The following is a 14,490-nucleotide window of genomic DNA, read 5'->3' as shown; positions in this document are numbered from 1 at the left end:
GTTTTGTTCTTTAGCTGAGCACCAGCATCCCTAGCTGCCCTACAGGAGAGCAGGGGAGATGCCTTTGGGAAATGCTTCTCCTTACAGCAGGAGTAGGTTTTCTTTCAAATTCATTCATGTGTGCTTGGAAAGGTAAGGTTAAACCAGGTGGCATTTTAGGAGACTTGCGGCTTGATGTCCATCAGTATGTACTAGGTGTGTGTCTGGCTGGGTACAAGTGTAAATAACTGAATTGGCGTATTTCATTAACTGTGTATGTGCAGGCATAGATGTGGTTCTACACAGGTAGGTATGAGAATATGAATTCTCTATAGCATCAGTATGGTATTTTTGCTTGCTCTAGAAAGTCATCATTGATGTGAAGTTCTGTCTTGAATTTTCTGAGTGTTTGTGCCAGCAAATTTAGTGTTCTGCCAACCCAATTTTTCTTTGACTTTAAAATGGCATTTCTGCATCCATTCTTTCCCACTCCCTTCTGCCTTCCTCCCAGTTTTTCTCTCAAACACTCTTTTGGCCTACCAGGCTATTTCATTTGCATATCAAAGACAGGATTTAATTAGTTCCTTACCATTACCTTTCTTGTTTTTCTGTCCTCTCAGTGAAGGCTTGATTTTTTTTCATCTAGGCATTTCTTAAAGATCATTCCGTAAGCTAGGTATAAATAATTGTTTAATTTCCATAATAAAAAAATAAGACATTCCTGCAAGTTTCCTTCACTTTATGGAAAAAAAGGACAATGAGTCAGTGTTAAGCTGCCAGCTGAAACTGAAAAATCCTTGTAAAGAAGCTTCACTAGTCTCAGGTAGCAAACTGGCACACCTACCCTTTGTCTTATGTAAACTATCACAGGGAGAATGCAAAAAATAGATATGCAGATGATACCCCAGCTTTATTAACAGACCTAAACTACAGGAGTCTTCTTTCAGTACTCTTTCCTACTGCCTAAGAGCTGGTTTCAGTTTTAAAGCAGAATACCCTTAAAAATAAATTTTCATCTCTAGTATGAATAAGTATGTCTTATTTCATTTACTGCTGTTACAGAAGATCAGGCTTTCTACTTGCTAGATTATCATTAATTAAGAGTAAGGTTTGTATTCTCAATCTCTCTGGGCTCTAGACTTCTGAAAAACAAATAAGATAACTACATGTTACATGAGGTGTAATTGGCTTGCCAGTGCATGTTACTCAAAGGTAACTTCAGCTGGTGAGCCATGTGCATTGCACAATAATTTTACAGTTGTCTTGAATTGCTCCCCTGAAATATGGGCCCATGCTTCATTACATACATTTACTGTAAATTGTAAATTCACAGTGTCTTCATCTTCAGCCTCTGTGTGCTTCTTCCATTGAGTGTTTAAATGTAAATAATGAAAACAATATCCTATCAATACTGGTATATAGTTGTGTGAGGCAGGGAGTTCTGATTTACATGCTGTGGTCAGGGTGCCAGTCCTGAGCATCTCTTTGATCTCCCATGTTTCCAGGAGACAGGCAGTTGGTAGATGCCTTTCTTGCATTGGCTGGGAATTGACAGGAAGACAGGAGCTTCAACATTTCTTCGATTGTGATGATTGGAGGAAATTTTTATTTTTATTTTTTATAAAAAAGACTGCATTTAACAGATGTCTTTTTTTTTTTTTTTTTAATTCTTAACTTTATCTGTTTGATAAAGAAAGAATAGAGCAAATACTGGGCTATAGACCATATCATAAAATTAGGTATTTGTTGGATGGAAAAGGGTGTATTGAACTGTACCTGAATTGCCATGTATTTCTCTGATTGTAAACACATATGTTGGAAAATCTGAGTGTTTCAAATCCTGGTGAAACCTTAAAACTGTCTGCCTCCTGCCTGGCCCATGTCCAAGCTGAGATGCACAAGGTGGTCTTGCAGCTGTTGGATTGTGTTGACTCCAGCATGAGCAAGGTGTCCCATTCCCTGGGGATGCATGCATTACCAGCATTGCAACTAAACCCTGAGAGCTTCCAGCAGCTCAGCCGGTGTGCAGCACGTCCACAGCCCCCATGCCATTTGTTTGCTTGTTTTCTTTCCCTACAGCGCCTTGTAGAATATATTCTAAAAGCTGTGGCAATTTGGAAGCAGAGGGTCAAACTAGCACAGCCCCTCTGCTGTAGTTGCAAGGACCTACTAGTAGTAGGACGCTCCCTCTGCCAAGCCTCAAGAACCTGAAGGTCATTAGCAGGAGCAATATGATCCCAAAAGTGGCAGCGGAGAAGCACAGGCTTTCTGGTTTCATTACCTCGTTACCAGCTTTGAAATTTTGTTGCTGTCTGCCATGCCTTACTAAAGATTGTAAGCTTAATAAAATTATTATGCTATGAATGTCTTTAATACATTAAATCCTGAAAGACAAGGGCAGTGTTTTTAACATGCTTATTGTGGTATGGTGGGAGGAGCAGGTTAGCACCCAAAACCCTAGCAGGGAAGCGGGATGGTGGGATGGGAGTGAAGTCAGTGTTCTCAGAAATGCTTTCAAATGCTGAAGACAGGAAATTGCTGGCTAAACCTAAATACTTTTCATATAGATTAATAAATACTGAATTCAAAAGAAGAAGGAAGCCAAGACACTACGGGGTAGCAAAGACCCAGGCAAAAGGGTCACTGGGCTCAGTTCTCTCAGTGTAACCTACCAGACAGGGATAATCCACAGAGCCTCAGGTAGCAAGGAGGAATCGTGCTTTCAACTGTAATGTGGCATTTGATTGCATACTTTATAACTTTTTGTCTAAGAGAAAAGGGTGGGAGGAGTAGGGAGAAACGAGGATACTGGTCTTGGTATAAGCAGAATCTGGTTCTGGACCTTGAGGCAGGAGGTCTTCCCAGTAACTGTTGACTTCAGACATTTTAGGTTTGTTCCTCTCTAGGTTCTTGGGGTTCTTTGAGCGTTGTATTCTAATATTAGTTTGCGTGCTTGCAGATCACTTGATGAAATACATGACTAGGCAGCACAGGTTCAATTTCTAGACAATATCTATGTTTTCTTGGGCTTCAAAAACTGAATATGGTGAAAAATCAAAACTTCGGGTCAAAGATTTCACCTTTTAGGTCAAATTCTTTGAGGGAGAATTATTCTGATTCACAAATAATGTGTGTAGTTAAATATGAAGGTAAAAAGACTGTTGGGTTTCTTGCCAAACCATTATTATGGACCATTAATAAATGTTAGTGATATGTCCTTCTTTTATTAACCTCTTACATGTCCCTGTGCAAATCTGGTTCTCTTGCTGACTTTCTTGAACTGAACTGTGCATTCATGTTGTGCTTTATTCTGTAATGGCAGTTTCTATTATTGCAGAACATGCGATGAAAATCCTGAGTCAGCACTCAGACCCACTGCCACTGCCCATGTTCTTCCAAAAGTGAAGCATGCAGTAACAGGCCAGGGCTTTAGCAGGGCAGCCCAGAAAATGGCATTAACCCTTACTGTGGGGAGATAATATTGAAGAAGAAAGTTGGGGTTTTGATTGTTTTTATGAAAGTGATTTGATGTAAAAGCAAAGGAAGGGGGCAGAGGAGATTTTTCAGGACGTTCAAAACACATAATAGTTGAACTCATCAAAAGCTACATGTGGTCAGCATGTTTACAAACACACTATTGTATGTCATTTGTACAAAATATAGTATACCAGCAATTTACATTAAGAAGAAAAAAATAGTTTAAGTTTTAATGAAACTGCTTTTTTTGACAACAGTGTCCTGATTTCCTGCTGATTAGGTAAGAAAGACAATTGTTCAGGCTGTGATACTGAGTGGATAATTTAAATTTGGTAGATTTTGACACCAACCCTTTCTTCTATACAGTTCAGATCTGTGTTGATAGGGCATGATGCTTTTGTTTAATAAATAAACAAGGGAGGTACAGAGATAAAGGTAAATCTGAAGAAGCAGTTCTTAAAGGATGCCTAGTTTTATATGAGAGCAATTCAGAATCCATGAGTTTTAGAAAATTCCAAACCCTTTCAGCTGAATATGTACGTATTATTTCTTCTTGCTGAGTTGATATCTCAACTTCAGCTTCTCATTTAGCTGGGAATCAAAGTAACCTGAATTGCAAAAGGGCTGTTTTCTATGCTTTAGAGGGCACTCCAGACTCCCAGGAGTATTTAAATTTGATTGTTGTTTAGCTTATTTTTCAAAAGAAGCTTTTGACTGCACAGTTTATTTACCTTGATGCATAATCCTGAATGCAATTTCTTCCATTGCTTTTTCTGTAGGATTGTGGAAAAGGGTTATTACAGTGAACGAGATGCTGCTGATGCTGTTAAACAAATCTTGGAGGCAGTTGCTGTGAGTATTGTCTAGCCTTATATGTTTAATATCTATTTTTTCACCTGTAATGGCTCAGTAAATACTTAGGTATGAAAGAAACAGAAAAGTTCACTGGAGATAGCGCACACAACTTCCTTCCTGTAATTATTTTGTATTGATCTTTTTTTTAAGGTTGTGCCACTTTAAAGGGTAAGAAGTGGCATAGGATGGCAGTCAGCAATATGTTTAATGCTCTGTCATCTATTACAGTGGAGTGCATACTCTGTCCAGTCTCAAAACCCTATGGTGTTCAACACTGATCATTTTAGCCCTAAAAGTAATTTGTAATCACTGGCACTCGTGTAGCTTCTCATTCATTTTTTTTTCAGAGTAATTCACAGTAATTTGCATGGAACCTTAAAGAGAGTGCATTACTTTTCTCTCAAGTTAAAAGGATAATAGATTGACTAATCATTTTTGATGGTGTAAAAAGTTATAGGAATTTGAATGAGAGATTCCTGCAGAAGATTGTCATGAAAATAGCTATGTTTCATTTCCAGTTGTTGCCTGAAGGTGACCCATCACAGTTTCTGATGCTATGCAGAAGTGATAAACACAAACAAGACTCATCACAAGAAAGTGTGGACTATAAGGAAGGTAGACAGTATAGTTTAAAACATGTCAAACCAAAAATTAATTCTCACTGCTCTTCAGATTGCACATACACAGAATGACAGTAGTACTGAGAGAGGGCAGAATAAAGTATGGGCCTAGTAGATTGTCTAGTTTGTGATATAGCTTCTTCGTCTGTATTTTGTATGGTTTTCAAAAATTTGAATTTTTGCACAACTATGTCATATTCTGCCACCTAGAGGAAGGTAGAAAGATTTTTGAGCAAAGAAGATGACGGCTTCTTATGGCTGCATAGAGTATTTCTGTACACTATCTCTTTTTCTTTGTCACTTGTAACTCTCCCATCTGATTTCACACTGTATGTTCACCAAACCAGCAATCAGATGCTGGGAAATAACTAAGAAATTAATTTCTTGACTTTCTAGTCTAAACACTAGCACTGATCACTTCCAGTGCAGATGACAGGGGTCATGTTGGACAAGAAGAAACAGTCCAGTTGGGTCATTCCAAGGATTTCAGAGAAATAGAAATATGGAGGCTATTTTAACTTGTGATAATAAGATATTAGTAAGGATGTGCCTGACAGTCTGAATTCAGGGTCAGCAGCAGGTATTTTGGGTTGTGGCATTGTGTGGTTGCCTGTAGCAGATGTTTGGGATGAAGCAGTCAGGTAGCAGAAAGACTGCAAAGAACTTGGAGCAGACAGAAGCACTCAGCAGTGTGCAAATAATGCAGATGGGATGTGACTGACTTTGGCTGTATTCCTAGAGTGTTGGACTCTTCAAACAAACAAATAAAAAAGAAACAGCTGTCAATCACATGCAAAAGAGTGGTGGATGGCAGTGTAGAGGCAGGAACTTTACAGATTGTTGGAGGAGATGCAGTGTCTCAGAGGTGCCAGGTGCTCCCGAGGATAGGACTGGGGTGATGGCTGACCTCTGTGGAAGGTACCTAGTAGTGAGAAGAAGTTAATATGTAGTCTAAATTATATATTTAAGTTTAGTGCACAACATAATCTATTTGTATTCTTAAAATTAGGTCAAATTATTATTTTTTGGCTGATATTTTCTTTCAGTGAGAGTGCCCCAGTTAGGTTGTTTTTCCATTATTTATCCATTTTTTTTCTGCAGAAATATGATTATGTTTTTCTGAAAGATGGTTCAGAAGATGTTTCAGCTCTTTATTTTAAAAGGGAGGAAGCAGATGAAGGTCTACAGCTTGTATGAACTGTATTAGCTTGGTTGAAATTAGTGGAACAGAAATGTACAGAAGCCAAAAAGCTGGACTTTACGTGAGCATGCAGTAGCTCAAGTTTAGATTTTATAGGTCGTGGTACTAGATCACTGGTTAGAAGGGTTGTATTGATTTTTGCTTTTACACCTGGCACTCAACATCCATGCCAAAGCTATGAAAGCTGTGGAAGTGGCTGTTCCCAAACTGGGATCTTTGCAGCCCAACTGAGATACTGTGCTAGACTGGACTGAAACCTTGACAGAATGGTGTTTGTGAGCAGAACTGGAGTCACCATTAGGATCTGTCTGGAAAATGCTGCTGCAGAAGAGTGATCTTTCCCAAATAAAAGAACATATATCAGTGGGTCATTCTCCAAAACAGATAATTACACAATCTCCTCAACAGACCGTGCCAACTCATACCCTGCTGACACCAGTTAAGCATTTTGGCCTCCACAATTTTTAGAAATTGCTCCTAGCAAGAGAAACATTTAGACATCACTTTGCTAAACTGTCTCAAAGTAGTGTGCTTGTTTTATACATCCGTTGTTAAGGGCTGCTATAATACTGTAGTAATAGATCTGTCCTCACAGTGTATCATTGACACAAGGAGGTATTATCTCTTCATTTAACAAAGGTCTTTCAAAGACACTTTGAAAGCATGTAATCAAGGGTAGTGGGATTTTAAAAGCACTTAAATGTTTTTGTTTAGTTCCTTTTGAAATTATTAAACCCAATGGAGTTACACTGTTTTTTAAAAAAATAAAATTAAAATTAAAATTAAATTAAATTAAATTAAACCCCAAAGCTTCTAAGCTTATCTGTTTCTTGCAGCACCTGAATACCTGAAAGTCTGTCTCTAACTGGCATACCAAGAATTATGCAGGCAGTCAGACCAGCACACAGAAAATGAATCTTAATCTTCCAGGTCACAGACCAGCATAAAGGTATCAGTTATCTGTTCTCCCAAGAACAGAGGAAACAACAAAAACAGTATTGTCAATTTTGCCCAAATACTAAAGAGTTCAATTTGTCTTTTCCACAATTTTTCTGTATGCTGGTGGTTACATATCTGATCCAGTTTTCAAGGCCCATGACTGTATTTGCTCCTAGTGGGAAGATTTTTTTTTCTCTCTGCCACACCTTCGTCTTTTCAGTTATACTTCCCTTGTTCTTCAAGCCAGAAGACAGCCTCTTTCATAAGATGAAAGGCCTTTATGAAACTAGGGCAAGCCAGTGTTCATCCCCTTAACTATTTTGCTGTGCTGTTTGGGGAGGTTTTGCTGCTATCCAGCATTTCAGAACAGTGTGAATTGCATTCCTGAGAGAAGATGCATATGGGGAATTTCTCTCTCTTTGCACACCATTGTCCTTTCTTTCCTTTTCAGAGGATGAGCTGAATAAAGAATGGTTTTCCTGCATGCTTTTTCTGGTGGCAGCTTTTCTGTTTTATGTCATAAGTGAATTTCTGCACACAGATGTCCTGAGGCCAGGTCTTCAACTGCCTGACTTGCAGAATGAGTTACTGATGTTAGGGAATCCTTGAAATATTGAGCATCTATCAGAGCGTCTTTGAAATATTGGTCAGAAGAAGATATTTAAGCATTTTCATTGCAAAATACATTGTACTTCTTAACCGATGAAACTTAACAAAATTATACTTTTTTTTTTTTGAATGTGTACTTTCATACTTTATATTTGTCACTAAAAATAAACCATATTCCTTCTTGCCTATTTTGTATTAGTGTCAAAGTGATAGGTTTCTACTTGAGGGTTAAATTACTTCTTTCATTATTTTCAGATTTGAAATAATTTTTAACAATTTTCTTTTTGTAATTAGGGTAGTTACAAGCATACCTTTTATATGTAATTTTGAACTCAACCAGCAGTACCTAAGTTAATTTCCCATCACATTTTATAATAGGTTGTTTTCTTCTGACTGGCTATTATCTTGTCTAGATAGGAACATTTTCCTGAAGCTATCTTTGGTACCCCTTCCATGTATGTTTCTATTTTTTATTTCAGTTTTCTGCCACTTTAAGCTTGTTGTATGCCGACACTTCTATTCCATTCCTTGTCAGGTAAATTCACAGGGCGTGTGCTGAATTCTCATCTGTGAGTGCAACAGCTGAGGGCACTCATACATTTGCAGCTTTGAGGGGATAAATCTAGATCAAATGTTACTATTCATTTCAGTGAACTTTCAGCTGTCCTATCATCTATGATAGTAGTTAAGAACCAAAAATGAACATGCAGCTTGCAGTTTCATTTTACAAACAATGAGTAACTGGTGTGTCTCACAACTAGAGCTTAGAGCAAACTAGGAAATCAGATCTTTAAACCAGGAGACTTGATTAAAATATCTTGGGGTTTTAGCATCAATAAGCAAGTGAACATTAGAAGAAGATTGAGAAAAAGTTTAATATTTTCTGTGCAATCATTGAGTTAGTCCAAATTTGAAATGCAGATGACTGATGGATTTTGGTTTGAGCCATCAGCTACAAAGAAAATTTAACCAAGGTATAAATGTCACAAAATTTGAAATTTTGAACAAGGCTATTATGTTATATTATCAATATACACCTAGGTAGTAAGTTTATTAAGACAAGTAGGGAAGAAATCTAGGACTCAATTTTGTAGGAAGCAAAGTCTCATCAAGTTAAATTCCACAAAAGACAATGTCAGGGATGGCTATATATTGCATCACAGGATAAAGACCTGTGTAGAATAGTAACAAAATTTGTGAATTCTGTGTATATGAGGAGGAATCTTATGCATGATTGTAGATATTGAAGAATATCTACTTCCTCTCTTTATATAATAATAATATATATATCTTCTAATTATATATATATATATGTATGTATCTTCTATCATATCTATTTTCCACCTCTTTAGATGATTTTGCAAAAGATTTCCTTTGTAATAGAAGAGACATTTATACTTGCAAATCTCTTCCCATTCCCTGATGAACCTCACTGGTATTAGGGAATGGTTTTCTGAATCTGGTCCTGGCATATGTGTTGTTCGAGTTATGGTTGGCAAACAGCGGTTCTGATCTCATTCTCTGGGCTTTTTTGCTGAGGAAGAAAGAATTCTTAGTCATGTCCACAAAGTGGAAATATAACATTTTTAAAATTTTCATCATGCTTATTCAAAAGTGGTATTTCAGTAACTTGAAGCTTTAGTCCAGATCCAGCATGCTCTTTGAGCGTGCAGCGGTGATTAAAAGGCCCAAATCTTGATACTGTAAGACAAAAGAAACTTGGTTTTTCTGGCAGCACTTCTGTGCTAAGGATTATGATGTTGTATCGTGTTCCCTAATGGCATCATCCACTTTTGCCATTCTCCGTCTAATCCACCAACAGAATCTAGAAGAAAAGCACAGAAATTGTTTGTTTTCAGATTTAACACTTGCACTCTAGCATTCTTCATTTTGGGGGGTTTTATTGGCAACATTTTGGAAGAACAGGGAGGTAAACACTGAATTCAGATGAGAGACAGTAGCTATTGTCTATTTGGGGAAATATTCTTCCAAATTCTTCACCCATCTCATGTCACTGAGGTGATATGAGTTATGTTCATCCTCAAGCCTGCCTGGGAGGTACGGCTTGCTTGCAGAACCTTCATCAAGATGTGGTGTTCACACCCATGTCCCTGAGGCATAAGTAGTTCAGAACAGTTGGTGACACTGGCTGGTGACAGTGTTTAAGAGCTGTTGTCCTCACTCTGATTCCTGTAGCAAAGCACAGATTAGAATGCATGGTGGCCCTTTTTAAGGGATGAAACACAGTCTCAAAGTCGTAAGTATACTTTTTTTCTTACAGGAATATTAGCTGTAATATCCTGGAAAAGTGACTGTATGAATATAATATTTTGCATACAAAGTTTATTGCTATGTATCTGTTGCCGGGTTTTGTTTTACACTCTGTCATGTAACGTGTTGTGTGTCAAATGAGCTGCAAATAGTGGATACACAGGATGTAATTATGGAGTGTTTTATTGTCAGATGAGGTCTGGTTAGAGCTGTAATATGCACCCTGTTGTACAAACAACACCCACTTGTTTGTAATATCGTCTTCATCTTTACCAACTACTGGGCTCCAGATTCAGCAATTGTGACTGGAAAATTCATACAAATGTACTTTTACCCAGCAGCAGCCCAATATCCAGTCACCAAATCTTGTTCAGAGTACTCCCTAGCTCCCTAGACTAGCTTCTTTGATCTCCTAAAACTTTGGCCCTTGAAGGGGTAGACTATGTGCAGAACTGTACATATTCTTGGGCTTCTTCATTGCAGCTGTTAGTATTAACTACTGGTATTTTGCATAATCCTTCCATTCTCGGGAAAAAAACTCTGAGATGAAAATCTTTGGGTGAAATTCCTTGGACCACATGAAAAAGAGAGGAGCCTCTTCCAAGTGGAACCATCCTCCTTTGGTGTCCTGCCACTGTGAAGAGTAAGGAAAACACCCTTGCTGCCCTTTACAAGTGGGTATGGTATTTTCTCTTGGCTTATTGAGGAGAGTGAAGAGTAAGGCATACTCTGGAAGACCAGCTATATACTCAGCCTGGTTTGCAAGGATGGCTTGTGGTTGTAATGTGGACTCTGCAACATGCTCTTTCTCCAAAAAGCAACAGTAATTCCATCACACTGTTGTCCCTTCTCCTGGCCTATTCAAGATCAACATTAGAGAAAAAGGTTTTCTGAAATAACATTTGAAATTTAGGACTTATGCTTGCTTTACAGTGTTCAGCAGTGATGCAGTGCAGAATGTAGTGGCCTTAAGTCCTGGGAACTCACAAGTGCTAGTGTAAACACCTCTGTGCATTCAGATTTGAGCTGTTTTCCATATTTTGGGAAGGATGTAATTTGTGAAGAAAGAGGAGCAGATGGATCCAGCAATCTGTAATAGGTCTTGTCATGCTTATTCAAAACTGTCTTCTGAGGAGAAATCATTAAACATTAGCATTTTACTGATTTGTATGGGAATCTGCATGGGAATATGTGAGGAGCTTTCTGTGTAACTTTCTGTATTGGGTCCTTTTTGTGAGCTTATTATAATGCTAATGCAACTACATAGGATCCAGTGTGTTTAATGGAGCCCTAAATTTAAAAATTCCCATACAGTATAGGCAGTCTTTCGGCAGTTCTATTTCAGGAGTTTTAGGATCAAATGAGTTTATTAAACATAACTTTAGCAAACTGACATAGAAAATTCAAATTATTGTATATTTAGGTCCTGCAGTATTTCTCAAAAACTTTGGTAAAATGCATTTTTTAACATGTAACTTTTTTGTTACCATTAAGAAATCTCCATTTTTAGAAAATCTTAACGAATGGTAAGATACTGACATGACAGGACATGTACAAAGTTTGTTGCTGTTGGCTAGATGTAATTCATTTTACTCAACTGTGAATGTGACACTGACTGGAGAATTACAAAAACAAATTCTTGAGTAATTCCATGCCACTCAACAGGCCAATAGCAATTGAAAATAGCGGATCCATCCCTATAAAGAAATACATCATGATTTCTACGATTAGTTAAAGAATCTGTTCATTTTACAAATATGGTACCTAGTTATCAAATATGGTTACAAGGCACCCAATATTTTCTAAGTCCCCTCCTTTTGTTGACCTCTTTTACTGGTAATTTGCACTTTATTTAAAGAGAAAAAAAAATACCATTCTTAATAGTTACTCATTGATGCTGAAACACAGGAGAATATTGAATTTTTAATTGTGAGAAGTAGTTTAGATGCTAAATATTTTACAGCAATTTAGCTGAATACCTGAAGAGCTACCACCTGCGCATTAAGGGCAGCAATATTCATATTTCATTACTTCCTGTGGCAAATCTCTTCAGTTGTGATCAGTTATGATCTGCAGTGTACTTAATGAAACATTTTTTTTTTTAATATAATTTTTGTTTACAAATTAATAATGTAAAAAAAATCATATTAAGGACATCTGCATGGCTTGTGGTCATAGACTTTGCACAAATTGAACATATGAAACTCTTCAGAGTTGTGCGGAAATCAGATATGTACTTTTAGCCATTTCCAGTTAAACGCCTAACCAGAATTATGTCTAAGTGGATAAGAGATTTGCACATGCACGTGATGCACAAGCATACCATACATAAATCTAAGAGGAATTTGAAAACTATACTGAGAATGTCTGCTTTGTATTCAAATAAATTTACTAAAATAGCTCTAAAATTCTAATTGCAAATTGAGTTCTGTAATCTATTAAAACATTGAAATTATTACTATTCTCTGACTTTTTTTTCTTAATTGAAAGACATGCTGTTTTCTGAAAATAAAAAGTAATATAGAGTTCAAAACTTTGCCCATCTCCCTGAATTAGTATTTCTCTCAGGAAATACTAATTATCTTCACTTTATCAAACTGATTTCTCTACATTCAGAGCCATAACTGCATAGTTTCATAGTTGTATTCAATAGGTAAAATAAGTGAAAATGCAAGTAATGCGTGTTATTTTGTGTGGTCATGATTATTTCTAAAGCCTGTTGTAATAATAGGGAAAAGAGAGCAGTCAGATTCAACATCAGTACTGCCAGCCAGTGATGCAACCCACATATCTGTCTCTGCTTCCCATGATGTCTGTTCCTAAAAGTGGTTTCTTCACAGGGTTGCCTGCCTTTTTCTGTCTCGTGCAACATGCCAAATTGTTCCCTTTCTCCTGCATCCACACATATCAACGTATGAGAAGTGACCTCACTTATGTCAACTATCTCGGTTAAAAAAAAACAAAAAACAAAACAAAACTACAACAACCAACTAAACAACAACAAGAAAAAAACAACAACACATTTTTTTTCTTTTGTGTTGTATTTTGTTTAGGTTCAAAACAGTGTATCTAGCACACAATTTACCTGTAACTTGTTGACTGACTGTAGACCAAAAAGATTTCCTGCGGAATATATTCTAGAGTGTAAGCCTCCACAATGACAGTTTTATCTACTTCTATTAAGTTAATTTTGTGGATGTGACAAAATTGTATGTATTCATAGATATAACCTTAAAGTGACAGTAGACACAATGACTGCTAACAGTGTTTCCAACAATTTTAAATTGTGGGTTACAAAGAAATGCCTGACCTGAAGACGGATATGTCAGAGTTACAACTCTTAAAAAGTTCCAAAGTGACATTTCTTTGTTATGAAAATTCATACAGAGATATACTCATTGTACTACCTGATTTAACAAAGTCAGGATAATTGTCAGGTACTCTAGATTCTGTGTGAAGTGTGTCCTGAAATAAAGTACGAAACGATAACTAAATGGCATCCTAATATATGGATAGCTCACTGCAAATGGTTTTACAGTGCATGGGATGTCACAGTGGGTGAGGGAGGAGAGCTTGTATAATTATAATTTTACTATTTACGATATTGTAGTGAAATCACAGCACAAGAAAGATAGAAAGACAAGTCTGCTCATAGTGAGAAACATATTATCAGCTGCGTGCTATGATCTTGTTTGTAGCCTCTTGAAATACCTTAAACATAATGGTCATTGTATCAGACTGCAGAATAAAGAGGTTCTAACAATGGTTTTAAAAAGGATTTCTGTAAAAGAACCTGTCTCTGACACATAATAGACTCTATGTATCAAGGCAGCATGTCAGACAGACAGAAGGAATGAAACGAGGGGAGAGACATTTGTTTGCTCTTACAATTGCAGTTAGTGAAAGCAGGTAGAACCAATGGTTGGATTTATATCATACTGTTTTGTGGGAAAAATATAGACCTTCTCCCCTTAATTTAAATCTCTTGTGAGGTTTGAGGGTGTCTCCTCCCAGGGAATGGTGGTTTAACACATCATGTACAGACAGGGCTCCATAGAGGCCAGGAGATCATCTTGGCCTTTAATCCCATTTGGTGACAACATCTTAACAAGGCTTCACGATCATCCTGTGAAGACCTTTCTAGCACGTTATTGTCAAGAACAAATAAGCAAGTAGGTGAACTGTCAGGTTCTATAAGAAACCTACTGAAGCACTGCCACTGCCTGGGAGAGGAAGGCATTTATGTCCTAAATACTCTCCCTCTGAAGCAAGGTTAAATAACAAATGACTTCATGCACAGGCTTATCTGTTTAGGGGGCATGAGCATTTTGAATGACTGGATACATTTTGCTGGATTACATTAATTTGTTTCACTTGCTTGTTGTAAACAGATTTACAACTATTTTTTCTTGTTAATAATAGATTTAAATATTCAAATGAAGGGGAATAGAACAGGCTTTTCTATCACACCAGCCTACTTTATCAGTACCTTGACTCAGAATTATTTTGTCAAAAAAGTATTTGGACGCTTGTTTTGAG

General features: G+C 37.2%; 1 protein-coding gene across 3 annotated transcripts in view; it reads left to right on the top strand.

Moving 5' to 3' along the window:
* CAMK4 (calcium/calmodulin dependent protein kinase IV) overlaps positions 1-14,490 on the top strand; it is a 156,224-nt gene that overhangs the window by 98,885 nt on the left and 42,849 nt on the right. For all 3 annotated transcript variants that reach the window (XR_013943275.1, XM_080573223.1, XM_080573225.1), the window contains one exon: positions 4,236-4,308. Coding sequence is in view for 2 of the 3 variants with exons in the window: in XM_080573223.1 (XP_080429349.1) it covers positions 4,236-4,308 (73 nt within the window). In the remaining variant the exon portion in view is untranslated. The remainder of the gene's footprint in view (positions 1-4,235; positions 4,309-14,490) is intronic.

The sequence above is a fragment of the Anser brachyrhynchus genome (genome assembly GCF_964034855.1).
Source record: "Anser brachyrhynchus genome assembly, chromosome: Z".
NCBI lineage: Eukaryota > Metazoa > Chordata > Aves > Anseriformes > Anatidae > Anser > Anser brachyrhynchus.
This window is presented reverse-complemented; position numbering and strand designations above follow the sequence as displayed.